Here is a 12462-nt window from a genome sequence, read left to right on the forward strand (position 1 = left end):
AACTCCAAACATTCAAGAAAAATCATTCGTTTGAATAGGGGAAGCCGCTATTCTGAAACTGTAAACTCAAGAAATTTTGCAGATGCTTGATATCCTGGAGGAACTCAACAGGTCAAGCAGCATCTATGTAGAGGAATACGCATCCTGATGAAGGGTCTCAGCCCAAAACATTTATTCCTCTCTCTAGTTGCTGCCTAACCTGCCATGTGCCTCTAGCATTGTGTGTATCTTGCTCTGAACTATGTCCAGTTTGCAAGTTCTCCATGAAAGGTAACATTCTCAGAACTTCCCTTATTGCACATCAGTTTCACACTAAATACATGCTCTGCCCCATTCTTTCATTTTGTTCTCTCCCACAGTCATTCCACTACATGCTTGTTCCTTGACCAGCTGCTAAGGTAATCAAAGAGACGGAACAACATTTTATATAGATGGCAAAACTGTTTATATTCAAGTAAGCTGTGTTGGTGGTGCACACATGAATAACATGTGCTGGACATAGTTTTTTTTAAATCTCATTTATTTGAAAACATTTCCTAATAGTCAAATACAATTCCAAAACATGTAATTGTGCACAATTTTTGTTTAATCATGTTCTAAGTGCATGCTCCTCTGCTCTGCATAGTCTTCAAGTTGCAAGGCTTACCACAGCAAGGACACCCCAATGTGGCCAATGGCTTGGCAATGACATCCGGAAAAATGTGGCAGCAATAACACGCAGTAAAGCAAAGCCAGTCAAGAAGAGATCCGACAGCTATATAAAATCATGGCAGACTAAATGGCTGCTGTTCTCTTTTGTGATTGATTCAATTAGACAAGAGGTTCAAGTGATGGTGAGACAAAGATCGAAGAAAATCATTTTATACAGCGCAACAATGACATGGAGAATTCTGTCTGCAAGCACGGTGACGGTAATCCATGCTTTCTAAAGCAGATCAGATAGATTGTTGAAAAAACAGCATTCATATCGGAGAAGAGCAAAGAAATACTACTGGTATCAACTTGAAAGGACAAATAGATTGAAGAGACTTTAGAAGGAATGTGGATATTGTCTTGGCAGAAGGGATTAGATTAATTAGGCATTTAAACTACTTTTTTAATTAGTTTGGCACAACATTGTGGTCTGAAGGGCTGTTCCCACACTGTCCTAGGCTACTCCATCAAAATGGAATAACTTAATTAACACAAAAGAGTACAGAAGAGGAACAGTTCTTTTAGTCTACCACGCCTGTACTGAGCATGATGCCAATCTAAAATAAATCCTTCTGCCTGGTCACGTATCTAAATGCCTCAAATGTTGCTACTGCATCTTTGTACTCAGCTTTAACCTTCACTGATTATAGCATACATCTGTACTTGCACCGTTGGTGGTGAGATTGTCCAATCAGAGTCAGCCTCACAAAGCCAATCTCTAATCCACTTTAAGTCATCTACTTATTTTACTTGTAGCCCTAAATATTTAGGAAAATATATTTTCCATTTTCCCAATTGTTATAAGTAAACATAAGAAATATAGCAGGAGTAGGTCATCTGGCTCATCGAGCCTGCTCCGCCATTCAATAAGATCATGACTGATCTGGCCATGGACTCATCTCCACCTACCTGCCTTTTCCCATTATCCTCATTTCCCCTATTATAAAAGCACTTTCTGGCAGATTTGTTAATGTGCAATTTCCCGATGTAAACAATACTCCATTCCACTGGTACATTTCCTTACAGACCCCAAAACAAATGTACAGCATATATTAAAATAGCATTATTCAAGAACTTTCACATTTACTAATCTGAAAATATATTTAATAAAAATATTAATTAATCCTTGACCACCTCTTCTCACTCCACCAGCCAAATAATGAAAAGTTGTGTATGCATAGTGATAACAGTCTCTTAAAAGAGAACATGCTTAAATGATGCAGTCCATGACATGGATCTGTAAGGTATCGATGTCAGGGAGGACAATCCCACACTTTGGGCAAGCGTGATCTGGCAGAATACCTTGGTGCTGCCAACCGGGGCTTCTGGGTTCTGTAAGCAAAAGTTAAATTTATTAATTCTTTATATACATGTTTGAGACCAGAACATATTTGCCTAATATTTATTTTAAACATATTTACTTGGATCATTAGTGTTTGGTTTTGCTCACCTCATTATACGAAGAATGTGGAAGCTTTAGAGAAGGTGCAAAGCAGATTTACCAGGACGCTGCCTGAATTGGAGAGCACGTCTTATGAGGACAGGTTCAGCAAGCTTGCGTTTTTATTTTATTTAGTTAGAGAAAGTTCCTTAAGGTTGTTATATCTGGGGGTGGTAGTGGGGATAAGTTCCCACTATCCACTAAATGCCTCCAATGGTGTGCATCTCAAATAGCCCCTGACATCAAGACCATCTCTTGGCATTCACATGTGGTTTAGCTATTAAGCCCAGTGAAAGTGTTTTTTGACAGAAGGGGCAACGGTAGGTTGCTTCAGGCAGATGGGGTTATGTGGCTGGCAGCTCACTTAGGACAGAGCAAACTGATCTCAAACCTCTGCTGCCCTGTGGCTCTATCTACTCATGGGGAAGTAAACCCCCAAGGAAAAATCCTAACAGTTCTCAGTGCTTGCTGATGGGGGCAACTCCCGCAATGCCATTGGTGCCAAACCACCATTCTCGGCCATTTCTTTGAACTCATCAGCTGCGTGGAGAGGGGGAGCTTGCTCCATGGGTCTCCGTATTGTAATGCTCTGGCTTGCGTATCATGGTCACCTAACCTCCATGGTCAAACCTGACTAATGGAAGCACCCCCCCCCCCCCCCCCAGTTAGAGATATAACGTAGAACAGGTCCTTCTGGCCCAATGAGCTGTTCCAGCCAGCAACTCACCGATTTAACCCTAGACTAATTACAGGCCAACCTAACCTACTAATAGGTAGGTCTTTCGACTGTAGGAGGAAACTGGAGCAGGCAGAGGAAACAGACTTGCACACAGGAAGAACGTACAAATATTCTTGCAGAGGACACTGAACTCAGAACTCCAATGTCCTGAGCTATAATAATGTCACGCTAACCTCTACGCAATGTGGTGCCCTCTTTTCTCTTCAGAGTAAAGGATAGAGATCTTGACAGAGGTACAGGTAGACAGAACAGCCAAAGACACTTCCCCCCAGGGTGGAAGTGGCTAACACAAGAGAGGCATAATTTAAGGTGTCGAGGAAAATATTGGAAGGTGGGGAGGTGGGGGGAAATGTCAGGAGGTAGGTTTTTCTTTTCACAGAAAATGATAGGTGTGTGGAACACGCTTCTAGTGGTGTGGTGGAGGCAGATACATTACGGACATTTAAGAAAGACACAAAGGTTTTAGAAAAATGGAGGTCTATGAGGGAGAGAAGAGTTAGATTGATTTTGGATTTGTTAAAAGGTCAGCACAATATCATGGGCAAAAGGGCTGTAATATTCTATGGTCTAAATCAGAAATGTCAAGGCAAAGCCACTGGGCAAGACAGCATCAAATCCCCCATAAACTAGGACAAGGACAACACGAATAGGGGCAACTTGACACTTACAAGTTCCTCATCAATCACAAATACTTATGAATGTGAACATGACAGTTTTCATTACCTCACCCACCAAAGGAACACCTTAATCACACTGGCACTAACTAGAACTTCAGGCTCCTGCCTAGCCATGTCTTTGTGTAGCTGATGAATGACTGTACTCTGGGTTGTAATGCTCACTGGAGTGGACTCCCAATGTACTGCAGTAAGATGATGGATATGACCCTCAGCAGAGGGGGTGCAGAGGTGGTCCTGGGAATGGAAGGATTAACATATGAGGAGTGTCTGATGACTTTGACCAAGTACGTGGATTGAAAGGGTACAAGATACAAGAAGTATTCGATGACTCTGAGCCTATACTTGCTAAAGCTTAGAAAAATGAGGGGGAGATCTCATGGAAACCTATTGGCTATCAAAAAGCTTAAATAAGAGTGGATGTGGAGAGGCTGTTTAAAAAAAATGGGGGAGGTCTAGGACAAGAGGGCACAGCCTCAGCCTCACATCCCTTTAGAATAGCGATGAGGAAGAATTTATTTTGCCAGAGGGCAGTTAAACTGTGGAATCCATTGCCAATGATGGCAGTGGAGGCTAAGTTATTTGATACATTTAAAGTGGAGGTTGATTAGTTCTTGATTAGTCAGGACAGCAAATGTTACGAGGAGAAAACAGGAGAATGCTGTAGACCTGATGGGATGAATGCCCTAATTGTGTTCATATGTTTTATGGCCTTCTGTTCTCCTGACTACTTGTCACCTTACATTAGTGGTTGCCAAGCCGTCGATCGCAATCTTTGATCGATCCGGTCGATCTTTGAGACTTCCCCAGTAGATCCCGGAAAAAAATGAAAAATAAATACACAAATACTGTTGAGAGATTGTTTCCGGGTTGCGGGGTTTTAGTTCCGTTCTTTCTGCCCAGTGCTCCCCTGAACTACACAGTGTAATTCAGTGGTCCCCAACCACCAGCTCGCGAGGAAACGATATGAGTCATCTGCACCTTTCCTCATTCCCTGCCACGCCCATTGTTGAACTTGAACGCACACGAGGTCATCAGTCGCCTCGTGCCAGGGATCACTGGGTGGCCTCGAGCGGCCGGCGGGAAGTGCCGTTGGTACCGGCCTGGAGCATGGACAGATGGGCACTGCCTCCAAACCTGTTTAGTACACCAAATGTTCATGGGGAACCGGGTGCTAAAATATTCGCGAACGACCTAATTCGGGCTCAGTTTTGTAAGTAGCAGAGCAGCTACCGTGCTGCGATCTACCGATCTACTGAAACAAACTTTTGTCGGCTGATAGGTCCTACGGGGGGGGGGGGGTGGGCAGTGGGCGCACACCCTGTCGCACTGTCGCACTCCTCGGTCGCTCGCGCTCTCTCCGGACTGCAACCGCCACAGCCCCGGCACGGGGACCTCCGGCCCTGACCTTGTCCTCTCACCCCACCCAAGACCAGCTGCACCCGGTCAAAGCGGCTGGCGGGTGGGAGGCTGCAGTTCGGGCCGGGAGGCTGTCTAAGGAGGTAATGAAGCCCTCAAAACTGCTTCAGTACCCTGAGTCCAAGCATCCTGCACTTAACAACAAACCCACTGAGTTTTGAGAGTGGAAAAAACGTGAGGAAGCAGAACAGAAGCTAAGTGCCGAGAGCTGCGAAAACTAAATTGCAAAATAGACTGGACATAGGGAACCTGCTTCCAGTATCGCTGTATTCCTGTTGTATTCCTGTTGTATTCCCCCCCCACCCGTCAGCTGGTCCGAAAGAATATTGTCAATATTAAACCAGCCCACGGTGCAAAAAAGGGTGGGTACCCCTGATGTTTATGCATTTTTCTACTTCCAGGTTGCAGGGTTTTATTTCCAGTCTTTTCTGCCCCCGGTGCGCATGCATGTAACTAATCGATCTGGGGTCGATCTTGCCTTTCACTAAGGCCGAGGTAGGGGATCTTGGGCTTAAAAAGGATGATGACCACTACCTTACATCAATATAGTTAGTTAGTAGTACGAAGAAGCATATTTAGAATATGCAAAGCTTTTACCTCGCACTCCTTGCTGCTGTAATGCATCATCACCCTCCGTCATTGGCCCACAACTTCCATGCCGGCGCTGAAGTTCTGCTAAAGACTGCCTGCTAATTCAACAGAACATACACAGGATCAAATTTCCCCACTTCCCAGCTCTTGGTCTATAGCATTGTAAGTTACAGTTCTTTGAAAGATTTACTAGGACGCTGCCTGGATTAGAGGGCTTGCCTTGAGGATAGGCTGACCAAGCTGGAGCTTTTCACTGTGGAGCAAAGGAGGATGACAAGGTAACTTGAGGTGTATAAGATGAGGAAGCATAGATTGAGTGGACAGCCAGAGATTTTAATCCCCTAGGGCAGAAACGGTTAACACGAGGACTGGAAGAAAGTACAAGTAGATGTCAGAGATAGCTTCAGTTGTTTGTTTTTTTTAAAAACAGAGTGGTGGTTGAGTGGAATGTCTAGCCTGGGGTGGTGGTATAGGCAGGGGTATTCAGGGCATTTAAGATTTTTAAGATAGGCACATGGATGAAAGAAGAATAGAAGCTTGTGTGGAAAAGGTTATTTTGATTGTGGAGTGGACTGAGAGTCAGCGCAACATGATTGGCCAAAAAGCCTGTACTGTGCTGTACTCTTCTATGTTAATATTTCACGAGAGTAAAGGCTAGGTTGCTAGATGCTCAGATTTACAGCAAAAAATGATTAGTTTTATCCCACAGCAAACCAAGGTATATTATTAAGATAGCTTTAACAGTTAACTACATTTAATGTTTATAAACCCTGAACTAATTGAACAATAGGAAAATAATTTAATCCTCCATGAGATTCCGGAGGTAGCTGGTCATGGGTTGGAGGACTGTCTGTGTAAGTGGGTGGATAGGAGGGTGGAAAAGGGGTTTTGGTGGCCTGAAAGGTCTCAGCCCAAATTGTCAACTCTTAATTCCTTTCCATAGATGCTACCTGACCTGCTCTGCTCCTCCAGCACTTTGTGTGCGTTGCTCTGGATTTCGAGCACCTGCAGATTCTCCTGTTTTGTTTTGTTTGTGTTGTTCTGCTGTAATGGTTGGCACACTAAGTTGGTGTTGGAGTTGGAAATGGAAATATATAGCACATTTGCGAGTTGCCCCCAACACATAGTTGGGTGTGTTGGCTGTTAACGTAAACAATGCATCTCACTGCATGTTTTGCTCTACATACGATGAAACTAAAACAGAAATAATGATAAAACTGGGAGAAAAGGCCTAAAAGACAAAATGTCCTCAAAATATTTGGCTTGTGTTTACTGAGATGTGGTTTAAAACAATACCTGCCAAGTGTGTCCAGTTCTTCCTTCAGTTGTGTGTTTTCTTTCATCAGCCGGTCCAGCCTTTCAGCCATGGCCTCCTTTTCTGCATGAATTGTCTCTCGAGCTGCTCTCTCAGCATGGAAATCTGCGCTGTACACTTCAGCCTACAGAAAGGTGCATTTCAGATGCATTTCTTCTGCAACGATTATGTATTGCAACACAAGCCCAACACCGCTTTCCTGGTGGCCACCCTTTTTAATTTACATCCTATTACAATGCGTCCGCCCATGTCCTCCTCTACTGCTGGAAGGCCACTCTCAGGTTGGAAAAGCCACACTTCCCAAGCCAGCTTAGGTAGCCTCAAGTGTGACAGGATAAACGTCAATTTCTTTAACTTCTGGTAATTCCTCCCCTTCCCTCCTACTTTTTCCATTCTCGTTCTGGCTCCCCTCTTATCATTTCTCTTCTACTCACCTGTCCCTCTGGTGTTCCTGCTCCTCTCCCCCCCCCCCCCCCCCCCTCACAGTCCACTCTATCAGATTCCTTCTTCTTCAGCCCTTTAAGCTTTTCCATCCATCACCTCCCAGCTTCGTGTTTCATTCCGCTACCCCCACCCACCTTACCCCTCAAACTGGTCTCACTTATCATCTGCCAGCTTGTAATATTTACCTCACCCCCTATCTTATTTTGACCTGCTCCCTTCCTTTCCAGTCCCGAAGGGCCTTAGCCCAAAATAACTACTATTTATTCCCTTTCAAAGATGCTGCCTGACCTGCAAACACGTTATTTTTTAAGCCAACTAATATTTTCTCCTAAACAATCTGGGTTTTGTCAATGAGGGAGCATTGCTTGCCAATGTCAAATTGGCTTGCTGTCTGTTCTAGAGCACAGTAAAAAGTTGTTCAGATTGCTGTGTACCAGAGTTGGATACAAGTCAGCAAGGATCATCCTTCATCAATTCACGTGGACCAAAAAGATTTTTACAACCACCTGATAGGTTCATAGTCACCATCTTTATCTCAGATGGTGACGAGGCAGCATACAGGACATAGATTGGCTGGTTGAGTGGTGTCGCAACAACAACCTTGCACTCAATATCAGCAAGACCGAGGAACTGATTGTGGACATCAGGAAGGGGCAATCAAGAGAATATTGTCAAGGGATCATGAAGTGTTTCAAGAGGCTTGTCAGGAGGCACATCAAGACCCTGCTACCCCCCTCACTGGACCCCCTGCAGTTCACTTATCGTCCCAACCGCTCAACAGAGGCCCCCACCCACATGGACAAAAAAGACACATACGTTCAAATGCTGTTCATAGACTTCAGCTTAGCATTCAACACAATCATTCCTCAGCACCTGACTGGAAAGTTGAAACTGCTGGGCCTGAACACCTCACTCTGCAACTGGATCCTAGATTCCGATTGGAGACCTTAGTCAGTCCAGATCGGGAGCAGCATCTCCAACAGCATCACACTGAGCACAGGAGCACCCCAGGGCTGTGTGCTCAGTCCACTGCTGTTCACTCTGCTGACCCATGACTGTGATGCAACACACAGCTCAAACCACATCATCAAGTTCACTGATGACACGACCGTGGTGGGTCTCATCAGCAAGAACGATGAGTCAGCATACAGAGAAGAGGTGCAGTGGCTAATGGATTGGTGCAGAGCCAACAAGCTGTATCTGAATGTGAACAAAACAAAAGAAATGGTTGTTCGACTTCAGGAGAGCACAGAGTGACCACCCTCTGCTGAACATTGACGGCTCCTCCGTTAAGAGCAGCATATTTTTTGGTGTTCACCTGGCAGAGAATCTTACCTGGTCCCTCAACACCAGCTCCATAGCAAAGAAAACCCAGCAGCAGCTCTACTTTCTGCGAGGGCTGAGAAAAGTCCATCTCCCACCCCCCACCCTCATCACATTCTACAGGGGTTGTATCGAGATCATCCTGAACAGCTGCATCACTGCCTGGTTTGCACAGTCTCAGGTCGCAAGACTCTGCAGCAGAGAGTGAGGTCAGCTGAAATGATCATCCAGGCCTCTCTTCCCGCCATTACACCACACGCTGCACCCACAAAGCTAACAGCATTGTGAAGGACCCCACACACCCCTCATACAAACTCTTCTCCCTCCTGCCATCTAGCAAATGGTACTGAAGTATTCAGGCTCTCACAACCAGATTGTGCAACAGTTTCTTCCCCAAGCCATCAGACTCAATACCTAGAGTCCAGACTGGCATCTACATCATTATTATATTGAAATTTGTCCTCTACTGTGCCTACCCTCTTGTTTATTATTAATTATTGTACTGCCCTGCACTGTTTTGTGCACTTTATGTAGTCCTGTGTAGATCTGTAGTCTAGTGTAGTTTTTGTGTTGTTTTACATAGTCTAGTATAGCCTTGAGTTGTCTCACATAGCCTAGTGTAGTTTTGTGTTGTTTCATGTAGCACCACGGCACGGACTAGGAGGGCCAAGATGGCCTGTTTCCGTGCTGTGATTGTTATATGGCCCTGGAGGGACGTTGTTTCATTTTTACTGTGTACTGTACCAGCAGTTTATGGTCGAAATAATAAAAAGTGACTTGACTTGGAAAGGGTGAGTAGCTTCAAGTTCATGGGCGTCAACATCTCTGAAGATCTATCCAACATATTGATGCAATTATGAAGGCACAACAGCTGCTCAATTTCATTACAAGTTTGAGGACATCTAATGTGTCACCAAAGAGCTTAACAAATTGCTGTAGATGTAATGCATTCTGACTGGTTGCATCACAGTCCAATACCGAGGCTCCAATGAACAAGATCATACAAAGCTGCAGTGGGTTATAAACTCAGCCAAGCTTCACCAGGCGCACTAGCCTCCCCACCCGGTGTTCCAGGAGGAACACCAAAGGACACTGTCAATAGGTGATGCCTCAGAAAGCCGGTATACATCTTTAAGGACCCACACAATCAAGGATATGCCCTCTTCTTATTGCTACCAGAGAGGAGGGACAGGAGGCTGAAGACACTTAATATTTTAGGAACAGCGTCTTCCCCTCCGTAATAAATTTCTGAATGGACCACGAACATCTTAGTTTTTGTACTACTTAATATTGTGTATATTTCTTATTGTAACTTATAACATTGTTTATGCATTACACCATCGTCCAGATTCTGATCATTTTCAATAGCAAGTCATTCCATGATATTAACTTCCCCATGTTCAGATCCCACCTGGGCATTTCCCGATCAACTGGAGAATGGAACATTATGGTAGTATGGCAGTTAGGTTAATGGTATACAGCACCAGCTAGTCTCATTCAATTCCACTGCTGTCTATAAGGAATCTGTATGTTCACCCTGGGACCATAAAAGTTTCTGTCGGTTGCTCCAGTTTCCTTTCACATTCCAAAGATGTACGGATTAGTGGGTTAACTTGTCACATGGGTGTAACTGGATACAATAGTAACACTGAAGTACTTGGATAGATACAAGGGGTGTGGGTCCATTACAGGAAATTGGCACTGGATGGGTGGGCACCATGACTGGCATGGGCTAGTTGGGCTCAAGGGCTTGTTGCAGTATTGTATTGCTCTGTGTCTATTATCTGCACGTTTGCTTTTACTAGATATTTGTATACACATTCTGTTTTCTAAAAGGTTAAGTGTCAACTGTTATCAAAGGTCTGCTTGCTGTTGTATGTTTTGCTTTATTTAGACTGTCAACCAAATTAGCATTTTGCATTCTGACTAAAACAAATATACACCAAAACAGATACTGAAAACGATTGACACTTAAACCATTAGATATCTTGGACATTGAACGACTTGTCTTATCCCAGTATTTCCAACACAGATATATCTGCACAACTCAGATCACTTCTGGCTTTTGCATTTTGTTGTTATCTTGCAACTGGCTGAACCGATTATGATAAAAAAAAGAGGAAGGCTTTAAATCTTTGGGAGTTAAGTTATCTACAGTCTGATTCATTTTAATATCAATTTCAAAATACAAACTGGAATATTTGAGCTTTCGGAATTTAGAATACTTCCATTAAGTTTGTACAGCATAAAAATTGAAACTTGCTTTAGAAAGTTTAAAATTTGAACCTGCAGAAATTTAAACGAAATCGGGAGATTGTTTTTCATTTAACACCTGATATACATATGCTATTTTTGAAAACCCACTAAATACATTGAAAAATAGATTCTTCCAATATAATCATGAAATTTGCTGTATCAGGTTTCTGCTGAAGTGCAACTTTCATGTGAAAGTCCACTTGATTCATAGCTTAAATCATAATGTGCACATTCTGGCAACTGGTAGTTATTCTACTATACCAAACCAAGGATAATATGAGAACTTGAAACATTTCTACCAATCAATTACAGCAATTATTTGAAGCTAGATATGTTGATAATTCAAGCCTACACTTGGTCACATACAAGTGTACTCTGACATCAAGCAGTTTCTGATACCAAGATTTGCACTTCACCTGCGCTTTGAATACAGCCACGGTTTCCATTTCTTCTTCCTGTTTGATGATGGTCTGTTTCATTACATCAATCTTTTGTTGCTTTTCCACCAAGGCTTTCTCAGCCATTTCTAACTGAGCAGAGATGTCAACCAAAGTCGCATTCTGTGCCTTCTGAATAAAACAAAAATACACAACACAAAACAGATTTTCTGATAATGAATGACAAACTTCTAGAAAATCCTCAACTTAAGAAAACCTGGACATTCTCACTTCTCCTCCCTCTCCCATCGGGCAGAAGATACAAAAGCCTGAAAGCATGTACCACCAAGTGCTAAGACAGTTTCTATCCCACTATTAGGCTCCTGAACAGAACTCTTAGTTTCACAATCTACCTTGTTATAATTTTGCACTTTACCTGCGCAGTATGTTTGTCAGTAGCTTTTAGACTTTATTCTACACTTTTTTTTTACCATATTCTATCTCAATGCATTGTTATGGTATTACAGTATGCAAGACAAGCTTTTCAACAGATTGAATTGAACTATTTCTTACACCCTTCACATACATGAGTAAAAATCTTTACATCATGTATCTAAATGTGCAATGTGCAATCATAGTAATTTATAATAAATAGAACATTTGATGTAATATAGAGTTCACTCAAATCAGCATGAATTCATCAGTCTGATGGCCTGGTGAAGAAGCTGTCCTGGAGCCTGTTTGTCCTGGCTTTTTATGCTGCAGTACTGCTTCCTGGATGTAGCAGTTGGAATAGATTCTATTTGGGGTGGCTCAGGTCCCTAATGATCCTACGGGCCCTTTTTACACACCTGTCCTTATAATGTTCCACAATCGTGGGAAGTTCACAACTACAGATGCGCTGGGCTATCCACACCACTCTGCCGAGTCCTGTGATTAAGGGAGGTACAGTTCCCATACTAGGCAGTGTTACAGCCAGGCAGGATGCTCTCAATTGTGCCCCTGTAGAAAGTTCTTAGGATTTGGGGGCCCATACCAAACTTCAACTGTCTGAAGTGAAAGAGGCGCTATTGTGCCTTTTTCACCACACAGCTGGAGTGCACGGACCATTGAGGTCCTCAGTGATGTGGATGCTGAGGAACTTGAAGCTGTTTACCCTCTCAACACCAGATCCATTGATGTCAATAGGG

General features: G+C 43.4%; 1 protein-coding gene across 5 annotated transcripts in view; it reads right to left on the bottom strand.

The window, feature by feature from the left end:
- Positions 1–558: 558 nt before the first annotated feature.
- The window catches only part of optn (optineurin), a 61854-nt gene continuing 49950 nt past the window's right edge, over positions 559–12462 (bottom strand). For 4 of the 5 annotated variants that reach the window (XM_059987279.1, XM_059987282.1, XM_059987278.1 and 1 more), the window contains 4 exons: positions 11312–11464; positions 6854–6996; positions 5564–5655; positions 559–2025 (listed from right to left, as the gene is read on the bottom strand). In XM_059987279.1, coding sequence (XP_059843262.1) covers positions 1904–2025; positions 5564–5655; positions 6854–6996; positions 11312–11464 — 510 coding nt within the window. In that variant the 3' untranslated portion in view covers positions 559–1903. The remainder of the gene's footprint in view (positions 2026–5563; positions 5656–6853; positions 6997–11311; positions 11465–12462) is intronic. The other variant, XM_059987281.1, reaches the window with a different exon arrangement.

Source organism: Hypanus sabinus, chromosome 13 (assembly GCF_030144855.1).
Source record: "Hypanus sabinus isolate sHypSab1 chromosome 13, sHypSab1.hap1, whole genome shotgun sequence".
NCBI classification, from domain to species: domain Eukaryota; kingdom Metazoa; phylum Chordata; class Chondrichthyes; order Myliobatiformes; family Dasyatidae; genus Hypanus; species Hypanus sabinus.